The sequence below is a fragment of the Erythrolamprus reginae genome, chromosome 5, assembly GCF_031021105.1.
Source record: "Erythrolamprus reginae isolate rEryReg1 chromosome 5, rEryReg1.hap1, whole genome shotgun sequence".
Classification (NCBI taxonomy): Eukaryota; Metazoa; Chordata; class Lepidosauria; order Squamata; family Dipsadidae; genus Erythrolamprus; species Erythrolamprus reginae.
Genome location: NC_091954.1, coordinates 14,769,371 through 14,797,315, shown reverse-complemented (window position 1 = coordinate 14,797,315; position 27,945 = coordinate 14,769,371). Strand labels below are relative to the sequence as shown.

Genomic DNA, 27,945 nt, shown 5'->3' with positions numbered 1-27,945 from the left:
TATGTAGAAGTATAAGTGTGTTGTGGTTAGCTTTGGCCCAGCTCCTGGGGAAATCGGCCGACAAAGCCTCCTCTGACCAAGGAAGCGTGAGTGACAGGGAAGAGGGGAGTTTGGCAGACAGCCCAGGAGAAGATCAATCATCTGTATCAACCCTGGATTCTGAACAAGAATTAATGACACATCCACGCATGCGTAGAGTAAGGCATAGGAGACAACAACTGAAGGATTATTACAAGAGAAAATGAGGCCACCTGTGGTTGGGTGGGGCTGCTGTAATTAGTGCTACAGATAAAAGTGCAGCCTGGTGTTTTAGCCTCATGGTAGTTTATCTGATTCATTGTTTCGTCAAGATTGTGGGATTTGTGCTGTTCAAGATTGTATGTGGACTCTCTGGACTTTAGAATTTGACTCAATTTCCCAGTTATTGGGTGAGCAATTGGATTGCATTTAACCTGTGCCTTGTGTGTACCAGAAAATCCCTTTGACATTTAAAAAGGGAGCTGTTTCTGTTTTTCTGTTTATAAAAACCTTTGGGTTTTCCTTTTATCGTGTGGTGTGTGTCTTCCTGGACTAATTACCCTGTAATTACGGGCGGTTGAAACACACCGGCAGAACAAAGTGCAACCCATTTTTTTCAATCATGGTCTCAAAGCAGTTGTTTGTGGCCACGCACAATGGAATCTTAGTTTGTAGCAATGACACACAGGTGACTAAAGTTACATACAAGGAAACCGTGTTCTTGTAGATTTTTATCACTTTAAAAATTAACACAAAATGATAAAAACAGAATTAAAACATGTACTCTAGCTTGATTCTAATCGGTAGCATTTTCTACATGAGCTCTTCTGATTTCAGCTTTTCAATTCTGTAAAGAACAAAGATTCTTGATCCAAAAATGAAGTTCTTTGGTTCACCCCACCCCAACATATAGCCCTGTTTTCCCATCCAAGGTGTCATCATTTTTAACTGAACTCTGGGCATTTTGCTTAATTTAGTGTTAAAGAAGTATCCAGTTTACATGTGTATATGCTGACCCTTTTTTCCACTGCTTTTTTCAACACAGTTTATGAGTTTCATTTTATGTACTGATTTTGTCTCTCCCTTCAGACTTATCACCTGGAACTGTATGTCTGAAACTGTTTTCTGGAGAGTTAATGATAGCTGAATCAAACATCAATTACTATACTGACATGGAAGAAATAAGCAACTTGTTGTCTACTGCAGCAAATCCAGTGGAATTCATGTGCCAGGTGAATTATTAAATCAATTTCTTTCTTTTTTTCAATATATTTTTATTAATTTTTTAAAATAGACAAAACTGACAAACATACATTTAACATAAAAATGGGGTTGTATCTACCCCGCTTATTCTAGAAGTAAAATTTCAATACAGAAAAAGAGTACATTAAAAAAAAATACTTAAATTCAACTTATTACTTTAAATGAAAAGAAGAAATTTGTTTTACCTTATATAATAGATTTTCATACATAAACTAAATCTAACATAACTCTTAAATCATATCACTGTTAATATAATTCTCTTATTTATTTATTTCTTATTTTAATATTTCTTCTTATTTATCCATATATACACTTTATTCCATATCTCATAATATTCTGTTTCTTCTTGGTCGTTTAACCGTCTTGTCATCATATCCATTTCAGCGCAATCTAATATTTTCTTAATAACTTCCTCTTCTTTGGGGATATTTTCCCCTTTCCAATTTTGCGCATATATTATCCTGGCCGTGGTCAAAATATGAATAACTAAGTGTAAAATTTCTTTCTTATATCTCTGATTAGTTATACCCAGTAAATAAAATTCCGGGGTTATTTCTATCTCCTGTTTTACTATTTCTTTTATCATTCTTTCTATCATTTTCCAATATAACTTGACTTTACTACATGTCCACCATTGATGATAATAAGATCCTATTTCCTTCTTACATTTCCAACATAATGGAGAAGTCTTAGGAAACATTTTTGCTATTCTATTTGGTGGAAGGTGCCATCTGTAAATTAATTTCTAATGGGGCAAAGTAAATAACTTTCCTGCTTTAGGGAGGGGGGGAACAGCAGAGAGCTTGATATACAGTGATCCCCCGCTCGTTGCGAGGGTTCCGTTCCAGGACCCCCCGCAACGAGCGGGATTTCGCGAAGTAGCGCTGCGGAAGTAAAAACACCATCTGCGCATGTGCAGATGGTGTTTTTACTTCCGCAGCGCTAGCGAGGAGCCGAAGATTGGGGGCGGCGTGTGTGTTTTAAAACGTCCCCGCCGACATGGGGGGCTCGCTAGCACCCCCCCCGAACCCCCAACCCGGGTTTGGGGGGGTGCTAGCGAGCCCCCCATGTCGGCGGGGACGTTTTAAAACACACGCGCCGCTTTCCAATGAGTCCCGAAGACAAACGGGGAAGTTTGACGTTTGTCTTCGGGACTCATTGGAAAGCGGCGCGTGTGTTTTAAAACGTCCCCGCCGACATGGGGGGCTCGCTAGCACCCCCCCGAACCCCCAACCCAGGTTTGGGGGTGTGCTAGCGAGCCTCCCATGTCGGCGGGGACGTTTTAAAACACCCGCGCGACTTTCCAATGAGTCCCGAAGACAAACGCATTGTCTTCGGGACTCATTGGAAAGTCGCGCGGGTGTTTTAAAACGTCCCCGCCGACATGGGGGACTCGCTAGCACACCCCCGAACCCCCAACCCGGGTTTGGGGGTGTGCTAGCGAGCCCCCCATGTTGGCGGGGACGTTTTAAAACAGCCGCGCTGCCCCCAATCTTCAGCTCCTCGCTAGCGGGCAGGCAGGCGGCTCCTCGCTAGCGGGCAGGCAGGCGAGAGCTAGCGCCAGCGAACGGCTTGTCCACGCTCGCTCTCTCCACTTTGGAGCTGAGTCCTGAAGCGAATTCGCTTCAGGACTCAGCTCCAAAGCGGCGAGAATGAACGGTGTGGGCGGGCGAAGGGCGGGCGGCAGCGAGGAGTTTGCGTGGGCGGTGGGGAAACTCCTTGCTGATGCCCGCTGCTCGCCCTCCCGCCAGCAAGAGGGGGAAGACCCAGGGAAGCCGCCCAGCAGCTGATCTGCCGGGTGCCATCTACGCATGCGTGCCCATAGAAAAAAGGGCACGCATGCGTAGATGGTGTTTTGACTTCCGGGTTGAAAAATCGCGAATTACCCTGTTCGCAATGGTCGGGGACGCAATAACCGGGGGATCACTGTATCATTAAGAAAGTAGAAAGCAGGGACCAACTGTAAACCCGGGGTATCCTCAAGTAAGTAGCAAAAGCATCTTGTGAGAATAAATAAATGGAGGATTCAAAAAACTTGTTTCTTGCTAAAATATGTAGTGTGTTTATTAGAAAAAGATATTTTTGAATTGTATGGTTTTGTTTAATTGTGGTAATCTGGAGACTTCAAGGAGAACATTGAAGATAGGCAGTCCCACAGATAACCTGGCTCTACTCCACAAAGGGCTATACAGTGTTACCTCTACCTAGGAATGCCTCTACTTATGAACTTTTCTAGATAAGAACTGGGTGTTCAAGATTTTTTTGCCTCTTCTCAAGAACCATTCTCTACTTACAAACCCGAGCCTCCGAAACTGTAATCGGAAAAGGCATGGAGAAGTTGTCTCCTATGCACCACTCTACGCATGCGTGGATGTGTCATTAATTCTTGTTCAGAATCCAGGGATGATACAGATGACTGATCTCCTCCTGGGCTGTCTGCCAAACTCCCCTCTTCCTTGTCACTCATACGTCCTTGTTCAGAGGAGACTTCGTCGGCAGATTCTACTGGGAGCAAAACAGGCTTGCGGCATGTGGCTACCTCCCCCACATCCACATCCACATTCCTTGGAGCAGGAGCTGGGACAGAGCTAACCACAACACCTTAGGAGATGATCAGGACATGAATGATTGAAAGAAGGACCTCTGATATAGGAAGGGGTGCAATTGGTGGACAACACAAAGTTGAGCAAAGGCCTTCCTAGCCATGACTGCTGTCTGCTCCTTCAGCAGGAGTTGTGAGTATTGATGGGCGAACCCAACGGTGTTCGGGTTCGGCAAGTTCGGACGAACTTTACACAAAATTCGGCCGAACCCGAACCGAACCTGAATTTGAACCCAAACGGGGAATCCCTCGCACAAAGAGATTCCGGGGGTGGAGCTTTGACGTCACCGGCAGGTTGCTAAGGACGCCAAGGTGATCACTTCCTGGATTCCATGGAATCCAGGAAGTGATCACCTTGGCGTCCTTAGCAACCTGCCGGTGACGTCAAAGCTCCGAATGCCGAACATGATCCCGAACTTTGCCCAAAGTTTGAAAAAATTTCGGATTTGTGTTCGGCATACCGAATACTGCAAAATTCGGTACAGACCCGAATTGTGTGGGTTCAGTTCACCCATCACTAGTTGTGAATCCAGGATGCCCCCCAGTTTATGTATAGATTTATCTGTGGCAGGGCAACCACATCCAAGACCAGATACACAGGAAGAGTCACACATCTTACCAGTGTTCAGTTGAAGCCTGTTGTTCTTCATCCAGCCTTCCATACCTTGCAATAACATCCACAATATAATTTAATTTATGCAGGTGAATTAAGCTGAGTACAACAAGGTGATAAATGAGCATAATTTTGTTTTTAAATTATCAAATGCTAATAATTTCTTAAGTTTTTAAAATCGCAGACAAATTCTCAGTACTGTACAGTGAACCAGTATACATAATTAGTGATGGCTCTCTTCTTACATCCAGGCATTTAAGATTGTACCATATAACACAGAAGCTCTGGACAAAATCCTCACAGAATCATTGAAAAAAACCCTTCCTGCCAGTGGTTTGCACCTCTTAGGAATCAACCAATTGGAAGAAGAAAATATTACTAGTGAGTATGATGGTGGTTTGGGTTAAAAAGCCTATATGAATAACACTAAATTTAAGTGCTACTACATTATGCAAAAGCATATGTTATATGAAAGAGTTGGGCATGGGTGACTGTCTTACACAATCCTAGCAACTAAAGGAACTAGCACAGTTGTAAGCCAATTCCATACTGTATTTTCATTATTTAATTTGTCACCAGGGGCATAGTTCTATAAGCAATTGCATTTTGGAACAAAGTAGAGAATTGGATAAATGAAATAACAAAAGAGAAGATTAAAAAATCTCCTGAACTTTTTTTATCGGGTATTTCAAACACAAAGTATAAAAAAGAAACTTATTATTTAATAATACATATATTGGTTGCAGCAAGAATAGTATTTGCACAGAAATGGAAAGAAAAGACAATACCATTGATATTCCTGGAGGCGTCTGTAATATGGTAAATGATTTAGATTTACTAGATAAATGGTCAAAGCAATGGAAACTGCAGTTTAATGTTTCCAAATGTAAAATAATGCACTTGGGAAAAAGGAATCCTCAATCTGAGTATTGTATTGGCAGTTCTGTGTTAGCAAATACTACAGAAGAAAAGGATTTAGGGGTAGTGATTTCTGACAGTCTCAAAATGGGTGAACAGTGCAGTCAGGCGGTAGGGAAAGCAAGTAGTATGCTTGGCTGCATAGCTAGAGGTATAACAAGCAGGAAGAGGGAGATTATGATCCCGCTATATAGAATGCTGGTGAGACCACATTTGGAATACTGTGTTCAGTTCTGGAGACCTCACCTACAAAAAGATATTGACAAAATTGAACAGGTCCAAAGACGGGCTACAAGAATGGTGGAAGGTCTTAAGCATAAAACGTATCAGGAAAGACTTAATGAACTCAATCTGTATAGTCTGGAGGACAGAAGGAAAAGGGGGGACATGATCGAAATATTTAAATATATTAAAGGGTTAAATAAGGTCAAGGAGGGAAGTGTTTTTAAAAGGAAAGTGAACACAAGAACAAGGGGACACAATTTGAAGTTAGTTGGGGGAAAGATCAAAAGCAACATGAGAAAATATTATTTTACTGAAAGAATAGTAGATCCTTGGAACAAACTTCCAGCAGACATGGTAGATAAATCCACAATAACTGAATTTAAACATGCCTGGGATAAACATATATCCATCCTAAGATAAAATACAGAAAATAGTATAAGGGCAGACTAGATGGACCAGGAGGTCTTTTTCTGCCGTCAGACTTCTATGTTTCTATGTTTCTACCAAAAGACACTGAAGTATTTAAAAAAATCATAGAATGTGCAGAACTAGATATGATGACCAAACGTTTAAATAATCAAACTGAAACAGGATTTTATAAAATATGGAATAAAGTATATGACTGGTGGAATTTTAAAAATGGTATTAATAGTTAATTATAAGATAGAATGAATTAGTATATAGTATAACTAACTTGGAAGTGTATATTCTTTCATTTTTCTTTTCCTTCTACAGTGGAACCCCGACATAAGAGCTGCTCTACTTAAGAGCAACTCGAGATAAGAGCTGGGAGGGGAGAGATATTTTTGTTCTACTTACAAGCCCAAATTCGAGATACAAGCGCCAAGGAGCTGTCTCCTGAAGCCAAACGCTAACTTCCGCGTTCGGCTTCAGGAGACAGCTGCGAAGCGGCGCGCGTGTTTTAAAAGGTTGCAGCCGGCCTGGGGGGCTCGGGGGGGTGCTTGCAGCTTTCTTTCTTCTCTTTTTCTTTCTCTCTTTTACCTTCCCTTCCTCTATTTCTTCTTTTCTTTCTCCTTCCCACCTTCTTCCCTCCCTCCCTCCCTTCACTCATTCCTCTCTTACTCTCCCCTTTCATAAGTTTCCTTGCTTCCTTCCTCTGTTCCTGTCCCTTCCCCCTTTCTTTCTTTCTTTCTTTCTTTCTTTCTTGCTCTTTTTCTTTCTCTCTTTTACCTTCCCTTCCTCTATTTCTTCTTTTCTTTCTCCTTCCCACCTTCTTCCCTCCCTCCCTCCCTTCACTCATTCCTCTCTTACTCTCCCCTTTCATAAGTTTCCTTGCTTCCTTCCTCTGTTCCTGTCCCTTCCCTCTTTCCTTCCTTCCTTCCCACCCTCCGTCCATTCATTCACCCATTCCTCTCTTGATCGCTTAAAGCCGGTCCCTGGTGCAAAAAGGGTTGGGGACCTCTGTCCTACAGGACTGGGTGGCAGAGAAGTTGAACATATGTAAATTTAAAAGTTTAAAAAAGTTTACAAGTTAAGTGAAAGAAACTTCATTATTCATTTATATGTACATGTACATTTCTTCATTAAAAACATGTCTTTCTGCATAATTTAGACTAACTTTGTGAGTTTTTTGAGGGCTGGAACCAATTAAAATTATTTACATTAATTCCTATGGGGAAAAGTTGTTCGAGATAAGAGCTGCTCGACTTAAGAGCCCAGGTCCGGAACGAATTAAACTCGTATCTCGAGGTACCACTGTATATTACTAATAACCTCTCTTTTTTGTTTAAGTATAGAATATCTTAAAATATAAAGAAATTTAAATAATAAGTTTAATATTATAAAAATAGAGTTGAATTCAATAAGAATGTAACTTACATGTGTGGTATTTCTGCTTTGATCTGACTACAGTTAGGTTTTTTTATATTTCTGTAATAGTTAGACTTCTAAGACAAGCGGAGCAATGGTAGCTCCTTAAATGTTTAATGTTGTATGTCTTTGTCTGTCTTTTTTGAAAATCAATAAAAATATTATTTTTTTTAAAAAGAAGTTGCATTTTCCTCCTTTTTCTTTCAGGTCAAAGAGACGAAGAGCTGCCAACTCTGCTGCACTTTGCTGCAAAATATGGTTTAAAAAATCTTACAGCCCTGTTGCTTACGTGCCCAGGAGCTCTGCAGGCTTATAGTGTTGCCAACAAGTATGGTCACTATCCTAACAACATTGCTGAAAAGCATGGCTTCAAAGATCTCCGTCAATTCATTGACGAATACGTGGTAAAAATATATTCTCTCTCTGTTATAATGGGAAGAAAAGTACTGGAACTAAAACTTAACAGTTCACGACTCACATAGAAAGAATAGATTTGAAGGTTTTAGTGATATATGTGTAGTCTTATTCCAGAATAATAAACATGTGAATGATATTTGAGTTTTCCAGAAGATGAAGGGTCTATTCTTGCAGTGAAATAATAATTATTTGAAATACAGACCTTAAGGAGTCCTCAACATTAATCTAAATGGGATTTTAAGAATTAGATCTAGAGACATTTGATACTTCAGTTTTCAGATAGGAAAAAAATCTGTAGGGGTTATGTTAGATTCTGAAGGAACACAGAGGAATTGATGTGTGCACAATCACTGTGGGGTATATATATCTACGTTGCAGAGTTTCAACTAGTATCTTTTTGAAAAGGAGTAGAATTGGAAAAGACAGTTTTGTTGAACTTTCCTTGGATTCTTGTAACCAAAATATTATGAAGATGTAATATGAAATATATAAAAATTCTCCATCTCCAGAGAAGGGCGGTCAATAAATAATTAATAAATAATAAATAATAAATAATAAATAATAAATAATAAATAATAAATAATAAATAATAAATAATAAATAATAAATAATAAATAATAAATAATAAATAATAAATAATAAATAATAAATAATAAATAATAAATAATAAATAATAAATAATAAATAATAAATAATAAATAATAAATAATAAATAATAAATAATAAATAATAAATAATAAATAATAAATAATAAATTGTTGTACATACTCCTGATCAGTGGGAGAAGGATGAAGATATTGAGGACTCGGATTCAGATAGTGTTTATGAATTAGTGTGGGGGGGTGTTACAGTTAGTAGAACAGGTAGATGGGAGGCCAGCCACAGGATGGGGCTATGAGTTCAGGATCTAGCGAGGGAGAATCAGACGCTCACTGGGTTAACCCTAAATTCAGAAGGGCCCAAAAACGTAGAGAACAGAGGTCTGGAAGAAGATCTTAAGGAGAGGAATGGATTAAATACTGTAGTGATGTATTTGGCACGTCAGGGGGTCAGTGGAGAAGAAGGGTGGAGTTTCAACGTTGCCGAAGGGAAAATGGATGTGTTTTTTGCCGCGTTAAAGTAAGCAAAAGGATTCTGTGTTGTTAACAGTGAGTTCTGTTGTTTTTCAAAGTCATGCTGTTAGGAAAATAAATCTTGTTAAGTGGAGCAGGAGAAGGAATGTGAGGAATGCAACTAAGAGAGATAAGGACCGAGTGCCTGTATGGAATGTGTTTGCATTACAGGAGAGCAGAGAAACAAATGGAGTTTCTTTATTCATGAAATGATGCATTTAATAAGAGTTATTTGGAATTGCTACATTTCTACCAGAAACCAGAACATAAATAATATGCATAATATGAATAATATGAATATATAAACTTTCTTAATTAAAATATTACATTTAGAAAGAAAAAAACTAGGATAGCTACAGTATATAGAATAGAATAGAATAGAATTTTATTGGCCAAGTGTGATTGGACACACAAGGAATTTGTCTTGGTGCATATGCTCTCAACGTACATAAAATAAAATATACATTTGTCAAGAATCATGTGATACAACACTTAATGATTGTCATAGGGGTCAAATAAGCAATGAAGAAGCAATATTAATAAAAATCTTAGGATATACGCAACAAGTTACAGTCATACAGTCAACATGGGAGGAAATGGGCGATAGGAATAATGAGAAAAACTAGTAGAATAGAAGTGCAGATTTAGTAGAAAGTCTGACAGTTTTGAGGGAATTATTTGTTTAGTAGAGTGATGGCGTTCGGGGGAAAACTGTTCTTGTGTCTAGTTGTCTTGGTGTGCAGTACTCTGTAGCGACGTTTTGAGGGTAGGAGTTGAAACAATTTGTGTCCAGGATGTGAGGGGTCAGTAAATATTTTACCCGCCCTCTTTTTGGCTCGTGCTGAACACAAATAATAATACCAGAGAACTGAGCATTTTATTTCCAAATAGATAATAGAGAAAATTCAGAGGAAAGTGGTCAAGAAGATATACGTACTTAAAGAGAAGACCTATGCCGATAGGCTGAAGGAATTAGAGATGTTCAATCTGTAAGAAATGAGGCTGAATGAAGTTAGGGTAGCTGCCTTCAGATATATAAAGAGAAGTTACAGGAAAGATGGTCCAGACCTATTTTCCATGACTACAAAAAAACAGAGCCAAACCTAGCAGCTATAAGTTGCTGCTGCCAAGATTTTATTTGAATACAATTTCCTGATGGTAATATCTATACAGAGCCATACAGGTGTAGTGGTTAAGGCACCAGGCTAGAAAGAGTGAGTTCTAATTTAAACCAAGGCTAGCTGGATGACCCTGGGCTAGTCACTCTCAGCTATAGAAGCTATAGAAGCTAGAAAGAAGATAATGACAAATTACTTCCAAAATCTTCCCAAGAAAACTACAGGGATTGGTCCAGGAAATTGCCAGAAGTTATAACTTTCTCTAAGGGAACGAAAACCAAAACAACAACAACAACAAAACAACAACTCAGTGTGTGACTGGAATAGCAGTGGAATAAATCTACTTATTGATTGATTGATTGATTGATTGATTGATTGATTGATTGATTGGATTTGTATGCTGCCCCTCTCCGCAGACTCGGGGCGGCTAACAACAATGATAAAAACAGCATGTATGAAAGTTGTAGGTTCTCCATCTCGGGGGGTGTTTAAGTAGGGCCTAGACAGTCATCTCTCATGGAAGGTTTAATTGATTCCAACACTTTGCTGATGGCTAGATGATCTTTGTTTTCTTCCTATTCTATTACAGTGGTACCTCTACCTAAGAACACCTCTACTTACAAACTTTTCTAGATAAGAACTGGGTATTCAAGATTTTTTTGCCTCTTCTCAAGAACCATTTTCTACTTACAAACCTGAGCCTCCAAAACTGTAACTGGAAAAGGCAGGGAGAAGCTTCTGTGGGTCTTCTCTAGGAATCTCCTGGGAGGAAACAGGGCCAGAAAAGGCGGGGAGAAGCCTCTGTGGGGCCTCTCTAGGAATCTCCTGGTCGGAAATAGGGAGAGGCCTCCATGGGGCCTCTCTAGGAATCTCCTGGGAGGAAGCAGGGCCTCTCCCCTCCCTGTGGTTTCCCCAATCGCATGCATCATTTACTTTTATATTGATTCCTATGGGAAAAATTGCTCCTACTTACGAACTTTTCTACTTAAGAACCTGGTCACGGAACGAATTAAGTTCGTAAGTAGAGGCACCACTGTATTTTGTTTTTTTTATAAACATGATACATTTTTAGACTGAGTTGCAATTTCCTACCTTTAAATTAGGACCATGTTTTGATATGATTGTATTAATCAAGAAGTCATTGTGCTACAGAGACCATTTATTTATTTATTTATTCATTCATTCATTCATTCATTCATTTATTTATTAGATTTGTATGCCGCCCCTCTCCGTAGACTCGGGGCGGTTCACAGCAATAATAAACAATATATAACAAATCTAATAATTTAAAAGAAACACTAAAAGCCCCATTATTAAAAGCAAACATACACACAAGCATACCATACATAAACTGTATAGGTCCGGGGGAGATGTTTCAATTCCCCCATGCCTGATGGCAAAGGTGGGTTTTAAGAAGTTTACGAAAGGTGAGGAGGGTGGGGGTAGTTCTAATCTCTGGGGGGAGAAGGCTCTTCCCCTGGGTCCCGCCAAACGGCATTATTTAGTTGACGGGACCCGGAGAAGGCCAACTCTGTGGGACCTAACCGGTCGCTGGGATTCGTGCGGCAGAAGGCGGTCCCGGAGATATTCTGGTCCGATGCCATGAAGGGCTTTATAGGTCATAACCAACACTTTGAATTGTGACCGGAAACCATTTGCTTTTCTTTCTATTGCAGGAGACAGCAGATATGCTGAAATCTCACATAAAAGAGGAGTTGATGCAGGGGGAGGAATACGGCTCTATTTATGAATCCATGGCTCACGTCTCTGCTGACCTTCTGATGAAATGTTCCCTGAACCCCAGTTGTGATGAAGAACTTTATGAATCCGTGGGTGGTTTGATCCCCGGCTCTACAGAGGACATATGTACATATACAACGCTCCTTATTTATCTCCTAAATGATGGTGGCTGCTAACTAATGTTAAGCCAATTTTTTTTGTCACTTTCAATGTTGCTATTTTGCACATTGGACGCAAAGTTAAAACATATTTAATTTTGCATGGGAATGTTAGTAGCAAAAAAGTAGAAAGCAGCAATGTTCATATAGTGGATGTTATTATTATTATTATTTGGTTTTTATATATTAAGGGGTTTTAATTTGCTTTTAGTATTGGATTTTATTGGATTTTATTGTATATTTTCATGATTGTTGTTAGCCGCCCCGAGTTTTCGGAGAGGGGCGGCATATAAATCCAATAAAACTAAACTAAACTAAACTAAACTAAACTAAACTAAACTAAACTAAACTAAACTAAACTAAACTAAACTAAACTAAACTAAACTAAACTAAACTAAACTAAACTAAACTATTATTATTATTATTATTATTATTATTATTATTATTAATTAGATTTGAATGCCGCCCCTCTCCCAAGACTCGGGGCGGCTAACAATAATATAAAAAGATAATGTAAACAAATCTAATATTAAAAACAATCTAAAAAACCCCTCAATTTAAAGAACCACTCATACATACAAGCATACCATGTATAAATTCTATAAGCCTAGGGGGAAGAGAAATTTCAATTCCTCCATGCCTGACGACAGAGGTGGGTTTTAAGGAGCTTGCGAAAGGCAAGGAGGGTGGGGGCAACTCTGATATCTGGGGGGGAGCTGGTTCCAGAGAGTCGGGGCCACCACAGAGAAGGCTCTTCTCCTGGGTCCCGCCAAACGACATTGCTTAGTCGAAGGGACCCGGAGAAGGCCAACTCTGTGGGACCTAACCAGTCGCTGGGATTCGTGCGGCAGAAGGCGGTCCCAGAGGTATTCTGGTCCGATGCCATGAAGGATGTTATATTTATAGTTTGTATACAGACTATTCTTTACAATATTGCCCTTCAAGTTTGGATATGGAACAACCTAGAACATAGAATACAGGTATTGCTCAACTTGCAACCACAATTGAGCCCAACGTTTTGTGAGTTTTGCCCTGTTTTACAACCTTTCCTGTCGCAGATGTTAAGCAAACCCTGTGGTTGATAAGTTGGTAACATGGTTTTTAAGTGAATACGGCTTCCCTGTTGACTTTGCTTATCACAAGATTGCAAAAGGTGATCACGTGACCCTGGGACATCATAAATAAGTGTCATTTGCCAAATGTCAACTGTCCCATTCAGTCATCTAGGGGGGAAAAATACTCCTGACCATCTCTTTTGCCAAGACTATATTTGACTAAAGCTTAAATAGTTACAGAACTAGGATAAACTGAATCTGAGATTTTTCCCATGCAAACAACACAAAGGAAAGTTCCCTCTGCCCCCCCCATTCGCAGCCCCCGCCCCCCGATTATCTGCAAATGTCTAGTCATGTGCTTCTATAGTGTTTAATAAACTCCTCCACTCGAAACAGAATGCCCTATGAGACTAGACTTTCAATCCTGGGCCTAGAAAGTTTAGAACTAAGACTCCTTAAACAAGATCTAAGTATTGACCACAAGATCATATGCTGCAACGTCCTGCCTGTCGGCGACTACTTCAGCTTCCACCACAACAACACAAGAGCACACCACAGATTTAAAGTTAATATTAACCGCTCCAAACTTGACTGTAAAAAATATGACTTCAGTAACCGAGTTGTCGAAGCGTGGAACTCATTACCGGACTCCATAGTGTCATCCCCTAACCCCCAACACTTTACCCTTAGATTATCTATGATTGACCTATCCAGATTCCTAAGAGGTCAGTATGGGGCGAGTACAAGTGCACTAGAGTGCCTTCCGTCCCCTGTCCTATTGCTCTCCTATATCTCCTATTCCTTTCTTTTATTCCTATATCTCTTCTTCTATTCTTTCATTGATATGTTCTATTACTATATCTTCTTTTCTATTCTTTCTTAGATATATTTTACTATGAGTATCTCCTCTATAACCTTCATCATGTATTTTACTATGTGTGTGTGTGTGTGTGTGTGTGTGTGTATGTATATATATATATATATATATTTGTTTTCGTAAATTTTCACGGGTATATGTATGTAGATTGTTCTGAGTTCGGGTTTTGCCCTGTGTAATGTTTTGCATGTCTATGCGACGTTTCGGCGAAATCACATTCACCATCTTCAGGCTGAGGTTCCAATCTTTGTGTTGTTGTAAATGGAATGTTAGCAACTGACATTTCTTCCTAGTATGTAGTGTGGGGGTGGAGATTTGTTTTGAATGTAGCAAATAGATTGGGTGATAATGTTTCACTGAAACATTATCACCCAATCTATTTGCTACATTCAAAACAAATCTCCACCCCCACACTACATACTAGGAAGAAATGTCAGTTGCTAACATTCCATTTACAACAACACAAAGCAAAACAAACAAATAAATAAATAAATAAATAAATATAGTTGATCTTGGCTGGCTGTAGCTCCTTACAAGGCTCAGCTGGGCTTCCATCCTCCCCTTATTCCTTACATTCCAATTTTTCCCTCTGCCCCCCCCCCCCAGAAAAGGGAGTCATGAACCTATCCAAGCTTCATGACCCCCTCCCAAAAAGGTCATGAAGCTTGGATAGGTGAGATGCAGCCATGACACCAAGTATTAGAAATTCTGTGTATAGCCCTACAGAACAAACAGTTCACACTCCACATGTGCTTTTATGTTTAACTGTAACAAGGAGGCAGGAAACTTTTTATTATAAGAAAAGGCATAGATAAGGTCTTTTAACTGGTGACCCGCAGGGTGTATATGGCCCATGGAGGTCACACTCACCCTGACTCCACAAAGGGAAAAGACATCACGATGCAGCCCGTGATGTGATTGAGTGACATCCTTGGTAGGGTATACCATAGATGCAACTACAAACTTATAACACTGGCATCTTCTGGGTGAATATATCTCTCTACTGAAAACTGCTGTAGTTGTGCAAAATACATGAACACTGTATTCCAACACCCTCTACTCTAGTGTTTCTAGTGGTGGTGCTTTTCAACTTTTATTTGTTTATTTTATTTATTTATTTTGTCCAATACAAATTGAAAGTTAAAAAGAATAAAAACATGTAGTAGTAAATATCAGGGAAAGGATAGAAGAAAATATATGAAAATAGAATACATCAATGAAGAGTAGAGGAAAGGATATATAAATGGGAGAAAAGATATATAAACTATAGGAGAGACAATTGGACAGGGGACAGAAGGCACACTAGTGCACTTATGCTTGCCCCTTACTGACCTCTAAGGAACCTGATGAGGTCAATCGTGGATAGTCTAAGGGGAAAATGTTGGGTGTTGACACCACGGAGTCCGGTAATGAGTTCCACTCTTCAACAACTCAGTTGCTAAAGTCATATTTTTTACAGTCAAGTTTGGAGTGGTTGAAATTAAGTTTAAATCTGTTGTGTGCTCTTGTGTTGTTGTGGTTGAAGCTGAAGTAGTCGCTGACAGGCAGGACGTTGCAGCATATGACAACTCGGTTGCTAAAGTCATATTTTTTACAGTCAAGTTTGGAGCGGTTGATATTAAGTTTGAACTTGTTGTGTGCTCTTGTGTTATAGGGGTTGAAGCTTACAACTTTCCTTAGCAATGGAAATTCCTGTCCCCATTGTCCTCATAAATAGAGAACCCCCTGTAAACATATAACTTTATGTAATATTTTGATGGCCAAGCTTTTATGGAAGCATGAGGAGCAAATATTGTTAATCCAACGATATAGGACATAGACTGATGTTCAAAATTGTACTAAACTTTGAAAGGCGTTCTTTCTCTGTTTTCAATATACCACCTATTTAAAAATAATCCTTCTTATCTAATTTTAAAAAAAGGAAGCTACACATATATTTAGAATGCAGCTGCGAGAGCAGTCATGGGCTTACCCAGGTATGCCCATGTTACACCAACACTCCGCAGTCTGCATTGGTTGCCAATCAATTTCCGGTCACAATTCAAAGTGTTAGTTATGACCTTTAAAGCCCTTCATGGCATCGGGCCAGAATATCTCAGAGACCGCCTTCTGCCGCACGAATCCCAGCGACCGATTAGGTCCCACAGAGTGGGCCTTCTCCGGGTCCCGTCAACTAAACAATGTCGGTTGGCGGGCCCCAGGGGAAGAACCTTCTCTGTGGCGGCCCCGACTCTCTGGAACCAGCTCCCCCCAGAGATTAAAACTGCCCCTACCCTCCTTGCCTTTCGTAAACTCCTTAAAACCCACCTTTGTCATCAGGCATGGGGGAACTGAGATATCTCCCCCGGGCCTATACAATTTATGTATGGTATGCTTGTACGTATGTCTGTTTAATAATGGGTTTTTAAAAAATATTTTAAATTGTAAATTATTAGATTTGTCATGAACTGTTTTATTGTGTTGTGAGCCGCCCCGAGTCTATGGAAAGGGGCGGCATACAAATCTAATAAATAATACTAATAATACTAATAATACTAATAATACTAATAATAATGTATGTTCACGAGGTCAACTAAGTAAATGTGTTTTTTCCAGATGTAGAAATGCTCCAGTCAGAAGTTAATAATCCTCTTTCACGGACAACCAAGGACTTTATGATGCGCAGATTCTTAGAAGGTGAGCAACATAACAAACTTATGCAAAAGGCAAGATTACAATTAGAAACAATTGGTTTGCATGTTATTCTTTCGCAAGTACCTATCAGCACCCTCACAATCTAAGTATGATTGTGGTATTATCTTGTTATACTGCAATCTCAAGATGCCGATGGCAGTCTCAGTGAAATATTCTCTTGTAAATTTTGATGTTTTCTATTATTTTCTGTGGCAGAGAATTTCATACTCAAAAAATAAATTTTTTCAATATCAGACAGTGGACTTTGAATAACAAACTGCTTTCTGGAATTAGTCCTCCCTTCTTTTCAAAGGCGGGGGAAATTCTGACTGCGGGAACAGCAGAAACAAAGAAAATAAACAAAAGGAGGGGCAAGGTAGGAGGCATATTACAAAGACTCAGGAAGCATGGGATAAGGAAATCTCCCCTACCCTCTCTGCATTTAACCAATCCTCACTCACTCGCATGCACCTGAAACCAGGAAAATAGATTATCTGGTTTCTCCGGGTTTGCGGAGAGGGGCGGCATACAAATCTAATAAATTATTATTATTATTATTATTATTATTATTATTATTATTATTATTACTACTACTGCTACTTTTGTTATTATTGTTATTATTGTTGTTATTATTATTATTATTCTTGAGTGCATGTGTGGGTAAATTCTAGCTGTCTGATATGCATTCCCTGACTCTGCCTTTCACTTGACCAGGGGTCCTTGAGCCTCCCTGCCTGCCCCCCTGTTTCCTGTTGGGATGGTGGGAAATCCCCACTAGTGACCTAGTTCCGCAACCCCGGAGAGGGAGAGAAAGTTGGGTGTGGAATGCTGCCTCCCTCAGCTGGAAAGTTAGAAACATAGAAGACTGACAGCAGAAAAAGACCTCATGGTCCATCTAGTCTGCCCTTATACTATTTCCTGTATTTTATCTTACAATGGATATATGTTTATCCCAGGCATGTTTAAATTCAGTGACTGTGGATTTACCAACCACGTCTGCTGGAAGTTTGTTCCAAGGATCTACTACTCTTTCAGTAAAATAATATTTTCTCATGCTGCTTTTGATCTTTCCCCAAACTAACTTCAGATTGTGTCCCCTTGTTCTTGTGTTCACTTTCCTATTAAAAACACTTCCCTCCTGGACCTTATTTAACCCTTTCACATATTTAAATGTTTCGATCATGTCCCCCCTTTTCCTTCTGTCCTCCAGACTATACAGATTGAGTTCATGAAGTCTTTCCTGATACGTTTTATGCTTAAGACCTTCCACCATTCTTGTAGCCCTTCTTTGGACCTGCTCAATTTTGTCAATATCTTTTTGTAGGTGAGGTCTCCAGAACTGAGCACAGTATTCCAAATAGTTGCAGCCCCCTCCCTCTCCTGTCACTTCTGCCAAGGGAGCGTGACTGCTTCCCAGCCGGCATACCTCTTATCACTTATTATGACCGTTTCTTCCGCTTTGGGGGGGCACCCAGCCGCGTCAGGAGGTGGGGCAGCCAGTCTCCCCGCCATCAGTACAGGAGTTGCCCAGGGCTGTGTGCTCTTTCCATCACTCTTTTCTCTATATACCAATGACTACATCTCAGCATTAACAATTTTTTAATTAGTTGATATTATTTTTATTTTTATTTATTTATTTATTTTGTCCAATACAAATTGAAAGTTAAGGAGAATAAAAACGTGTAGTAGTAAATATCAGGGAAGGGATAGAAGAAGAGATATGAGAATAGAATAAATCAATGAAGAGTAGAGGAAGGATATATGGATGGGAGAAAAGATATATAAAATATAGGAGAGACAATTGGACAGGGGACAGAAGGCACACTAGTGCACTTATGCTCGCCCCTTACTGACCTCTAAGGAACCTGGTGAGATCAACCATGGATAGAATCCCAGCGGCCGATAAGGTCCCACAGAGTTGGCCTTCTCCGGGTCCTGTCGACCAAACAATGTTGTTTGGCGGGTCCCAGGGGAAGAGCCTTCTCTGTGGCGGCCCCGGCCCTCTGGAACCAACTCCCCCCAGAGATTAGAATGGCCCCCATCATCCTTGTCTTTCGCAAATTACTTAAGACCCACCTTTGTCGCCAGGCATGGGGGAGTTAAGTTATCCTTTCCCCCTAGGCTATTACAAGCTAGGCATGGTATGTTTGTGTGTATGTTTGGTTTTTTATAATAAGGGTTTTTTAGTTGTTTTTATTAATTGGATTGTTCATGTTGTTTTACCACTGTTGTTAGCCGCCCCGAGTCTGCGGAGAGGGGTGGCATACAAATCCAATAAATAATAATAATAATAATAATAATAATAATAATAATAATAATAATAATAATAGTCGAAGGGAAAAATGTTGGGGGTTGGGGGTTGACACCACGGAGTCTGGTAATGAGTTCCATGCTTCAACAACTCGATTGCTAAAGTCATATTTTTTACAGTCAAGTTTGGAGCGGTTGATATTACGTTTGAACCTGTTGCGTGCTCTTGTGTTATTGCGGTTGAAGCTGAAGTAGTTGTTGACAGGCAGGATGTTGCAGCATATGATCTTTATAAATAAACCATGGAAAAGTAGAAAGAGAAAGTAAGAAGGAAGGGCGAAAGAGGGGGTATTGTGTAATGGGAGAACAAAAAGGGGAAGAGCCTTCTCTGTGGCGGCCCCGGCCCTCTGGAACCAACTCCCCCCCGAGATTAGAATGGCCCCAACTTCCAATTTTCTTTGGTATAATCAAAGACAACAACATTAGGACTAGAACCTTTTGCTTTTACACAATACGTACAAGCCATTTCTATAACAATAAGCCTGCCAGATTTACAAAAACAGAATAAAGGTTTCATTTTTTCTTTCTTTCTCACAAAATCCGGAGGCATTTTCAAACTAAAGACAAAATTAAATATAATTTATTATTTGGATTTAAAAAAAAACACATTTTAACTACCTTAGGTTCCCTTGCTGTGGGGAATAATATTCTTTCTCGTATTTTCATATCTAGTCTATAATATTTTGCCAACTTTAGAATGTTACTTAAAAACTGGCAGGCCTGTATATACATACGTACTGTATTTATATCCATAAAAGAAATATCCCAAACTTTTTCTGTTAGATGTTATAAGAGGCAAATCTTCCCCAATTAACTTTTCCCTCATCATCAAAAAAAAGAGCTAAAATCAGATTTATATACTGAGGTTACAGTTAGGTTATTTACATTATGTGGTATTTGTAAATTTGACCCAAAAGGTTGATTTTTTTACACCTAGTTGTGTTTCTTGTTCTTTTTAAAAATCGATTATCGCGAGGGTTCCATTCCAAGACCCCTCGCGATAATCGATTTTTCGCAATGTAGGGTTGCGGAAGTAAAAACACCATCTGCGCATGCGTGCCCTTTTTTTCATGGCCGCGCATGCGCAGATGGTGGAGGTGGGGAGCGACGAAAGTGCGGAAGCCGACAGATTGCTTTGAATGTCAGCTGCCCCCGCCCCCCCAGCACCCGCTCGCCCGCCCTTCGCCGCTCGCCCGCCCTTCGCCCGGCCACCCGCCGTTCGCTCGCTGCTCGCCCGGCCACCCGGGTTCGGGGAGGTGCTGGGAAGCCCCCCAGGCCGGCTGCGACCTTTTAAAACAGCCGCGCCGCTTCCCAGCTGAGTCCTGAAGCCAAACGCGGAAGTTCGCCTTTGGCGTTTGGCTTCAGGACTCGGCTGGGAAGCGGCGCGGCTGTTTTAAAAGGTCGCAGCTGGCCTGGGGGGCTTCCCAGCACCCCCTCGAACCCGGGTTGGGGGTTGCTTCCCAGCTGACTCCCGAAGCCAAACGCGGAAGTGGTTTTTTTAAAAAATTAATATTTTTTTAAAAATCGCAATATAGCGTTTCGCGAAGATCAAGATCGCGAAACTCGAGGGATCACTGTATTTGGCCGATTCACAAAATGATGAATCTTCTCCCTAGAATTAGGCTTTGTCATAGCTCCCTCTAGTGTTCAGAGACATTTATTTATTCATTTAATTATTTCTTTTTTTAGTAAATTAAAGCCACAGCATTTATCCTTATATTTCAAATAAAAGAATATTCCATGCTTCCTTATTTTGAACTGCTCTAGCTATCTTCTCTCCCTGTTTCATTGTAAAGACATCTCAAAAATGCCATTCAAAACTTCAAAAAGGGATGATAAGCTGTAACTAAACAGAATCTCTACAGTTTATAAAGATACTAGTCTCATAATTTTTTAAACAAATGAAGTGCATATCTTATTGTTAATTTGAAAAAAGACATTCCAAAACAGCTGTTTTATCACACAATCGATCCCCCTTCCCAGCTTTAGCTCACCAGTTATCTTTGAAGCTCTGCTTCTAAAACTACTTGCAGGCTGTTGCGGTTATCGAAGGATCTTGAGGGATGATTCTGGGACTCTCCTTAAGTTCCAAAAGTCAAGCAGACAAAAAGAAGCCTGCTTTCTATTTTGTTGAGTTGGAAAAACAACAGTCCAGAGAGAGGAGCTTTCTTTCTTTCTTTCTTTCTTTCTTTCTTTCTTTCTTTCTTTCTTTCTTTCTTTCTTTCTTTCTTTCTTCCTTCCTTCCTTTCTTTCCTTCTTTCCTTCCTTCCTTCTTTGTTTCTTTCTTTCCTTCCTTCCTTCTTTCTTTCTTTCTTTCCTTTCTTCCATCCATCCATCCATCCATCCATCCATCCATCCATCTATCTATCTATCTATCTATCTATTTTGTCAAGCATATATAAGATTACAGAAAAAGTATAAACATGGTAGGGAAAGCAAGTAGGATGCTTGGCTGCATAGCTAGAGGTATAACAAGCAGGAAGAGGGAGATTATGATCCCACTATATAGAATGCTGGTGAGACCACATTTGGAATACTGTGTTCAGTTCTGGAGACCTCACCTACAAAAAGATATTGACAAAATTGAACGGGTCCAAAGACGGGCTACAAGAATGGTGGAAGGTCTTAAGCATAAAACGTATCAGGAAAGACTTCATGAACTCAATCTGTATAGTCTGGAGGACAGAAGGAAAAGGGGGGACATGATCGAAACATTTAAATATGTTAAAGGGTTAAATAAGGTCCAGGAGGGAAGTGTTTTTAATAGGAAAGTGAACACAAGAACAAGGGGACACAATCTGAAGTTAGTTGGGAGAAAGATCAAAAGCAACATGAGAAAATATTATTTTACTGAAAGAGTAGTAGATCCTTGGAACAAACTTCCAGCAGACGTGGTAGATAAATCCACAGTAACTGAATTTAAACATGCCTGGGATAAACATATATCCATCCTAAGATAAAATACAGAAAATAGTATATGGGCAGACTAGATGGACCATGAGGTCTTTTTCTGCTGTCAGACTTCTATGTTTCTATGATTGTGAATATATAAAATGTATAAACATAGTTATGAATACATGCGTATATTAGGACACTGGAACGACCAATGACTAAAGATTCCTCTGTTAAAGTACTGGAATTTGCAGATGCAACACTCATTCAAGACAATGATTATTCTGCATATAGATGGATCAACTGACCCTATGGTGCAGCCAGAACAACCTGGAGCTGAACACTCTTGAAACTGCAGAGATGGTAGTAGGTTTCAGAAGAAGGTCTCCTACCACCGCTTACAATATTAAGCAACAGAGTGTCAACAGTAGAGACCTTCAGGTTTCTAAGTTCTATTATTTTATTTATTTATTTATTGGATTTGTATGCTGCCCCTCTCCGGAGACTCGGGGCGGCTAACAGCGACAATAACACAGTGTACAATAGTAATTTGGTATTATAAATGATTAAAAATCCATTAATATAAAAACCAAACATACATATATACATACATTTTCTCCAAGGACCTGAAATGGACATCTTAAAACTATCACTAAAAAGGCACAACAAAGAATGTTCTTTCTGCATCAACTCAGAAAGCTCAAATTGCCCAAGGATCTACTGATATAGTTCTACGGAGGAATTATTTAGTCTGTTGTTTGTGCCTTTAACTGTCTGGTTTGACACAGCAACCAAACAGGACAGATACAGATGGATAGTTAGAACTGCAGAAAAAACAATGGCAATCAACCTGTCTTCCATTGAGGATCGGCGAGGAGAGGTTATCTGGAGTAGGTGATACGTAGTAGTCTAAATAACATTCTTTCCAGAAAGTCAAGGCTGCTATGCCCGGCAGCTGTGAAGAAGTGACAGGGAGGCATCTTCAGTTTTGGATGGTGCCTGATTGGATCATGTGATGGACATGTGGATGCTGGGCAAGGACTTGAACTTTCACTTGGGTGGAGAAAACCTGGAAGCTTTCAGATTTGGATTTTCCCAGATGTTGCCAACATGGCATCTCTAATAAATTGGAGCTTTGAGGAACTTCTAGCCTCGGGGTCTCGTTTTGTTGGGGGTGGTTATTGGAATGCTGACACCCCCTCTCAGCCCAGCCTACCTTCTGTTCTGCCGGGCCTCCCGAAAATTCAAGGCTACAAATTTCAGACACACACACGTTTGAAAATTCAAAACAATGTTCTTTATCCCAAAATTCAAAAATAACTAAGCACTCTTTTTGTATTGCAAAGAGCACTCCTCCCAAAACAACCTAGTAGTTTGTACAATTAACCTTAAGCAGTCATTAAGTACTTAGCTAGCAGCTGTGAAGAAACTTCACACCCCTTCTTCTTCCAACGAAGTGAGACACACACACACACACGTTGCTCTGCTTTGTTTTCAAAGGCGTGAAAAATCAACAAACAAACTCCAGAAACCAGCAATATAGGATTCCTGACGAACTGCGATCAGATACTCTTCCACTATGGCCAAACCCACATGCTGCTATTTATAGCAGCAGCCCTAATTACTGGAGCCCCACCCAAACACAGGTGGCCGCTCTTATCTCCTGTAATATGTCCTTACTTGATCTCTTCTACGCATAATTCTGCGCTTGCGTGGGTCCAAATCGTCTTCATCCGAATCAATGGAAGATAAAGGAGATTGACTGTCTGGGCTGTGTGCCAAGCCCCCCTCTGCCGAGTCACTTCCACCTTCTTCTTTGTCCGAGGAAACTAAACTCTGGACTGATTCTGTCGGCAATAACACAGGCCTGTGACATGTTGAAGTTTCCCCTGCATCCACCTCCACATTCCCTGGGACAGGAGCTGGGCCAGAGCTAACCACAACACCTTCTAGGACTATGGTGGAGAAAATAGAGAAAAGGGTTGTAGCGATTTTAATCCCAAAGCATGAGATGCCTTTTAATTTTCAATTAATCCTGCAGTTGCTATGTCACCTCCTTTGCTTTGAAAAGTTGTGGGGTGACTTTTTCATCTCTACTGTGACAGGGAGTTGCCACAGAGGGATGAAGGAGACACATGTGGGCCCAGACCCACAGGTTGCTGACCCCTGGCCTAGCCCATATTGGTTATAGAAACATACAGCTCGGACCTTGCTTAAGAACGTGACCATGTCCTCAACTAAATTTCCAGTTATTTCTAGCATATATTTAAGGGTCACTTTGGAAATTGCAGAAGACTTTATTGAACTACAATATGACCCCCAAGAGGAGCTGAAACTTTGAAACTTTTGTTTATGAAGAAAATTGTAAGAAAATTGTTGTTTATTCATTTTTGTTTGTTTTATTTTTAATATGATTTCATTTTCTAGGTGTTAGTTCAGAGATACCAGAACCTAAAGACGGTATCTACCATCAAAGTGAAGACAAAGATGTCTATCATACTGTGGAACAAGACAGCTTTCCCCAAGAAATGGTTAACAGGCCACCTGTTCCTGTTCCAAGACCTGATCCTTCCTCCATACAGCAAGACAAAGAACCATACATTTATAAAGGTGACTGTTGAACAAAAATCCGATAACCATTTTGCTAGACAGTGCAAGAGTATGAGGGGCATATGTCCATTTTAACAGATGTCAAATAATTCTTTCATTTCTATTATTATTTATTTTATTTTTTGTTTTGTCAAGTACATATTGGTGGTATGCAAAGATATAGTAATATTCCATATATATAATACTAGTAAAAAAGAAACATTAGGACAGGGGACAGAAGGCATGCTGGTGCATTTATGCACGCTCCTTACTGACCTCTTAGCAATAGGGAGAGGTCAACAGTGGGTAGTCTAAGGGTAAATTTTTGGGGGTTAGGTGATGATGATACTACACAGTCAGGTAGTGAGTTCCATGCATCAATTACTCGGTTACTAAAGTTATTATTATTATTATTATTATTATTATTATTATTATTATCATTATTATTATTATTATTATTATTATTTATTAGATTTGTATGCCGCCCCTCTCCGTAGACTCGGGGCAGCTCACAACAGTGATAAAAACAATACATGGTAACAAATCTAATAATTAAAATCTAAAATAACAGTTTTACATTACAAAGTCTAAAAAGAAAAAAAACCCCAATAGATAAAATACATACACACAGTCATATCATGCACAAAATTACATAGGCAAGGTTGGGATGTCTCAGTTCCCCCAAGCCTGACAACAGAGGTGGGTTTTAAGGAGTTTACGAAAGGCAAGGAGGGTGGGGGCAGTCCTAATCTCTGGGGGGAGTTGATTCCAGAGGGTCGGGGCCGCCACAGAGAAGGCTCTTCCCCTGGGTCCCGCCAAACGACAATGTTTAGTCGATGGGACCCGGAGAAGGCCAACTCTGTGGGACCTAACCGGGCAGGTGGCTATCCAAATGATCCATCCTATATTTGAAAACCTCTGGGGAAGGGAAACATGATCACTACATAAACTAACAACTACTGGTTGACAGCTTTTGTCATCATCAGAAACCTCTGATAAGAAAAATGAATCTATCTCCTTGCAGCTTGACCTATTTGTTGCGGTAATAGTCTCTAGGCAACCAGCCCCGGATATATTAAGGGTTTTAACTGTGTTTTTTTTAATCATTGGATTTGTACTGTGTTTTGCTGTTGTGAGCCTCTCCGAGTCTCCGGAGAGGGACGGCATACAAATCTAATAAATCTAATCTAAATCTAATCTAATCTAATCTAAATCTAATCTAATGTCTATACTCTCAGTTTTATGCCTGTCTTCCCTTAGTTATCATTTCTGAGGACTAAACTTAAACCAGTTCATTTAACTATCACTAATATCACTGGTTTCCAGCTACATCCCTATCTTGGTTGTTGTTGTTATTTTAACTCATTCCAGCTTGTACATTTTCGAAGGTTGTGTCCACAACAATTGAACATAGAATTCCACGAGGGATGATTAAGACAGAGCAGGGGGGCAACTTATTAAATGGATTCTATGTATCTCTTAACATATTCTGAACAACTATTTGCTTTTTAAGCAGTTACATCCATTTATCGTGCTGCCATCTAGCTTGGCGGGACCCAGGAGAAGAGCCTTTTCTGTGGCGGCCCCGACCCTCTGGAACCAGCTCCCCCCAGATATCAGAGTTGCCCCCACCCTCCTTGCCTTTCGCAAGCTCCTTAAAACCCACCTCTGTTGTCAGGCATGGGGGAATTCTATAAGCCCCCTAGGCTTATAGAATTTATACATGGTATGTTTGTTGGTATGATTGGTCTCTTAAATTGGGGTTTTTTAGATTACTTTTTAATATTAGATTTGTTACATTGTTTTTCTATTTTTGTCAGCCGCCCCGAGTCTTCGGAGAGGGGGGCCATACAAATCTAAATAAACTAAACTAAACTAAACTAAACTTGTATCCAACCATATACTGTAATTAACAGTTACATCAGGTTTCTCAAGTTAAAATATATTATATCCACGGCATTGCCCTAATTCCAATGCTCTATATCAGGGCTGTCAAACTCCTAGGTCACAGTCCAGATGTGTCACTGGCAAGTTTAACAAACAGGGAAAAGGTCCCTATATGTCTGCTCTATATTCTTTCTTTTGAAGTTTGCAATAATAATTTTATTGTAATTACTCAGCCCAGGCTGAATCAACAATGAAGCGGCGGGGCTGTTTTAAAAGACTGCAGCCGACCTGGGGGCTTGCCAGCACCCACGAAACCGCTGCTTATGCCGGGCGGCTCGCCTGTAACGCCAGCAATGCCGCCCGGCCGATTGCCGAGCGGGGGCGGGAGGAGGCAGCGCCGCACCGGACCCTTCAGGCCGCTCCACCCGGGTCGAGCCCCATCCCGGGCGGAGCGGTCTGAGGGGTCCGGGGGGGCGCTGCCTCCTCCCGCGCCCCGCCCCCGCTCGGCAATCGGCCGGGCGGCATTGCTGGCGTTACAGGCGAGCCGCCCGGCATAAGCAGCGGTTTCGTGGGTGCTGGCAAGCCCCCAGGTCGGCTGCAGTCTTTTAAAACAGCCCCGCCGCTTCTCCGCTGACTCCTGAAGCCAAAAGCCAAAGGCGAACTTCCGCGCTTCAGGAGTCAGCTGAGAAGCGGCGGGGCTGTTTTAAAAGACTGCAGCCGACCTGGGGGGCTTGCCAGCACCCACCCCCCACCCCCCAACTCAGAACCGCGGCTGGCGGAGGAGGAGGAAGGCTCTCTTTCGCCCAGCGCTGCTTTGGAAGGCGCGACGGGAAGAAGGAAAGCGGTAGTGCTGCCCAGCGCTCCGGCGTTGTCCGGGCTTCTCCCGCCACGCGCAGCCCAGCAGCGGCGGAGGAAGGCGAATGCGGCTTGGAAGCTGGGAGGGGGGCGGAACGTCTTTGGCCACTTAGCTCTTCCGCCCCCCTCCCAGCTTCCAAGCCGCATTCGCCTTCCTCCGCCGCCGCCAGCCGCGGTTCCGAGTTGGGGGGTGGGGGGTGGGTGCTGGCAAGCCCCCCAGGTCGGCTGCAGTCTTTTAAAACAGCCCCGCCGCTTCTCAGCTGACTCCTGAAGTGCGGAAGTTCGCCTTTGGCTTTTGGCTTCAGGAGTCAGCGGAGAAGCGGCGGGGCTGTTTTAAAAGACTGCAGCCAACCTGGGGGGCTTGCCAGCACCCACCCCCCACCCCCCAACTCGGAACCGCGGCTGGCGGCGGCGGAGGAAGGCGAATGCGGCTTGGAAGCTGGGAGGGGGGCGGAACGTCTTTGGCCACTTAGCTCTTCCGCCCCCCTCCCAGCTTCCAAGCCGCATTCGCCTTCCTCCGCCGCTGCTAGGCTGCGCGTGGCGGGAGAAGCCCGGACAACGCCGGAGCGTTGGGCAGCACTGCCGCTTTCCTTCTTCCCGTCGCGCCTTCCAAAGCAGCGCTGGGCGAAAGAGAGCGGGCGGCCAGCGGCAGAAGGCGAGAGATGCCTCTTTGTGCGCTCGATCTCGGGGGTTGGGGGCGAGCTTGCCACCCGGCTCGGCTGGGGGGGGCTTGGCTTCAATGTGGGGGGGGCGGCGGCCGCTGACGTGCCCCTCTGACGGCGTTCAGCGGCTT

General features: G+C 41.3%; 1 protein-coding gene across 3 annotated transcripts in view; it reads left to right on the top strand.

Moving 5' to 3' along the window:
• The window catches only part of PIK3AP1 (phosphoinositide-3-kinase adaptor protein 1), a 95,188-nt gene that overhangs the window by 37,931 nt on the left and 29,312 nt on the right, over positions 1–27,945 (top strand). For all 3 annotated transcript variants that reach the window (XM_070752104.1, XM_070752105.1, XM_070752106.1), the window contains exons 5-10: positions 1,108–1,250; positions 4,748–4,877; positions 7,677–7,873; positions 11,793–11,982; positions 16,542–16,622; positions 24,249–24,431. In XM_070752104.1, the coding sequence (XP_070608205.1) occupies positions 1,108–1,250; positions 4,748–4,877; positions 7,677–7,873; positions 11,793–11,982; positions 16,542–16,622; positions 24,249–24,431 (924 nt within the window). The remainder of the gene's footprint in view (positions 1–1,107; positions 1,251–4,747; positions 4,878–7,676; positions 7,874–11,792; positions 11,983–16,541; positions 16,623–24,248; positions 24,432–27,945) is intronic.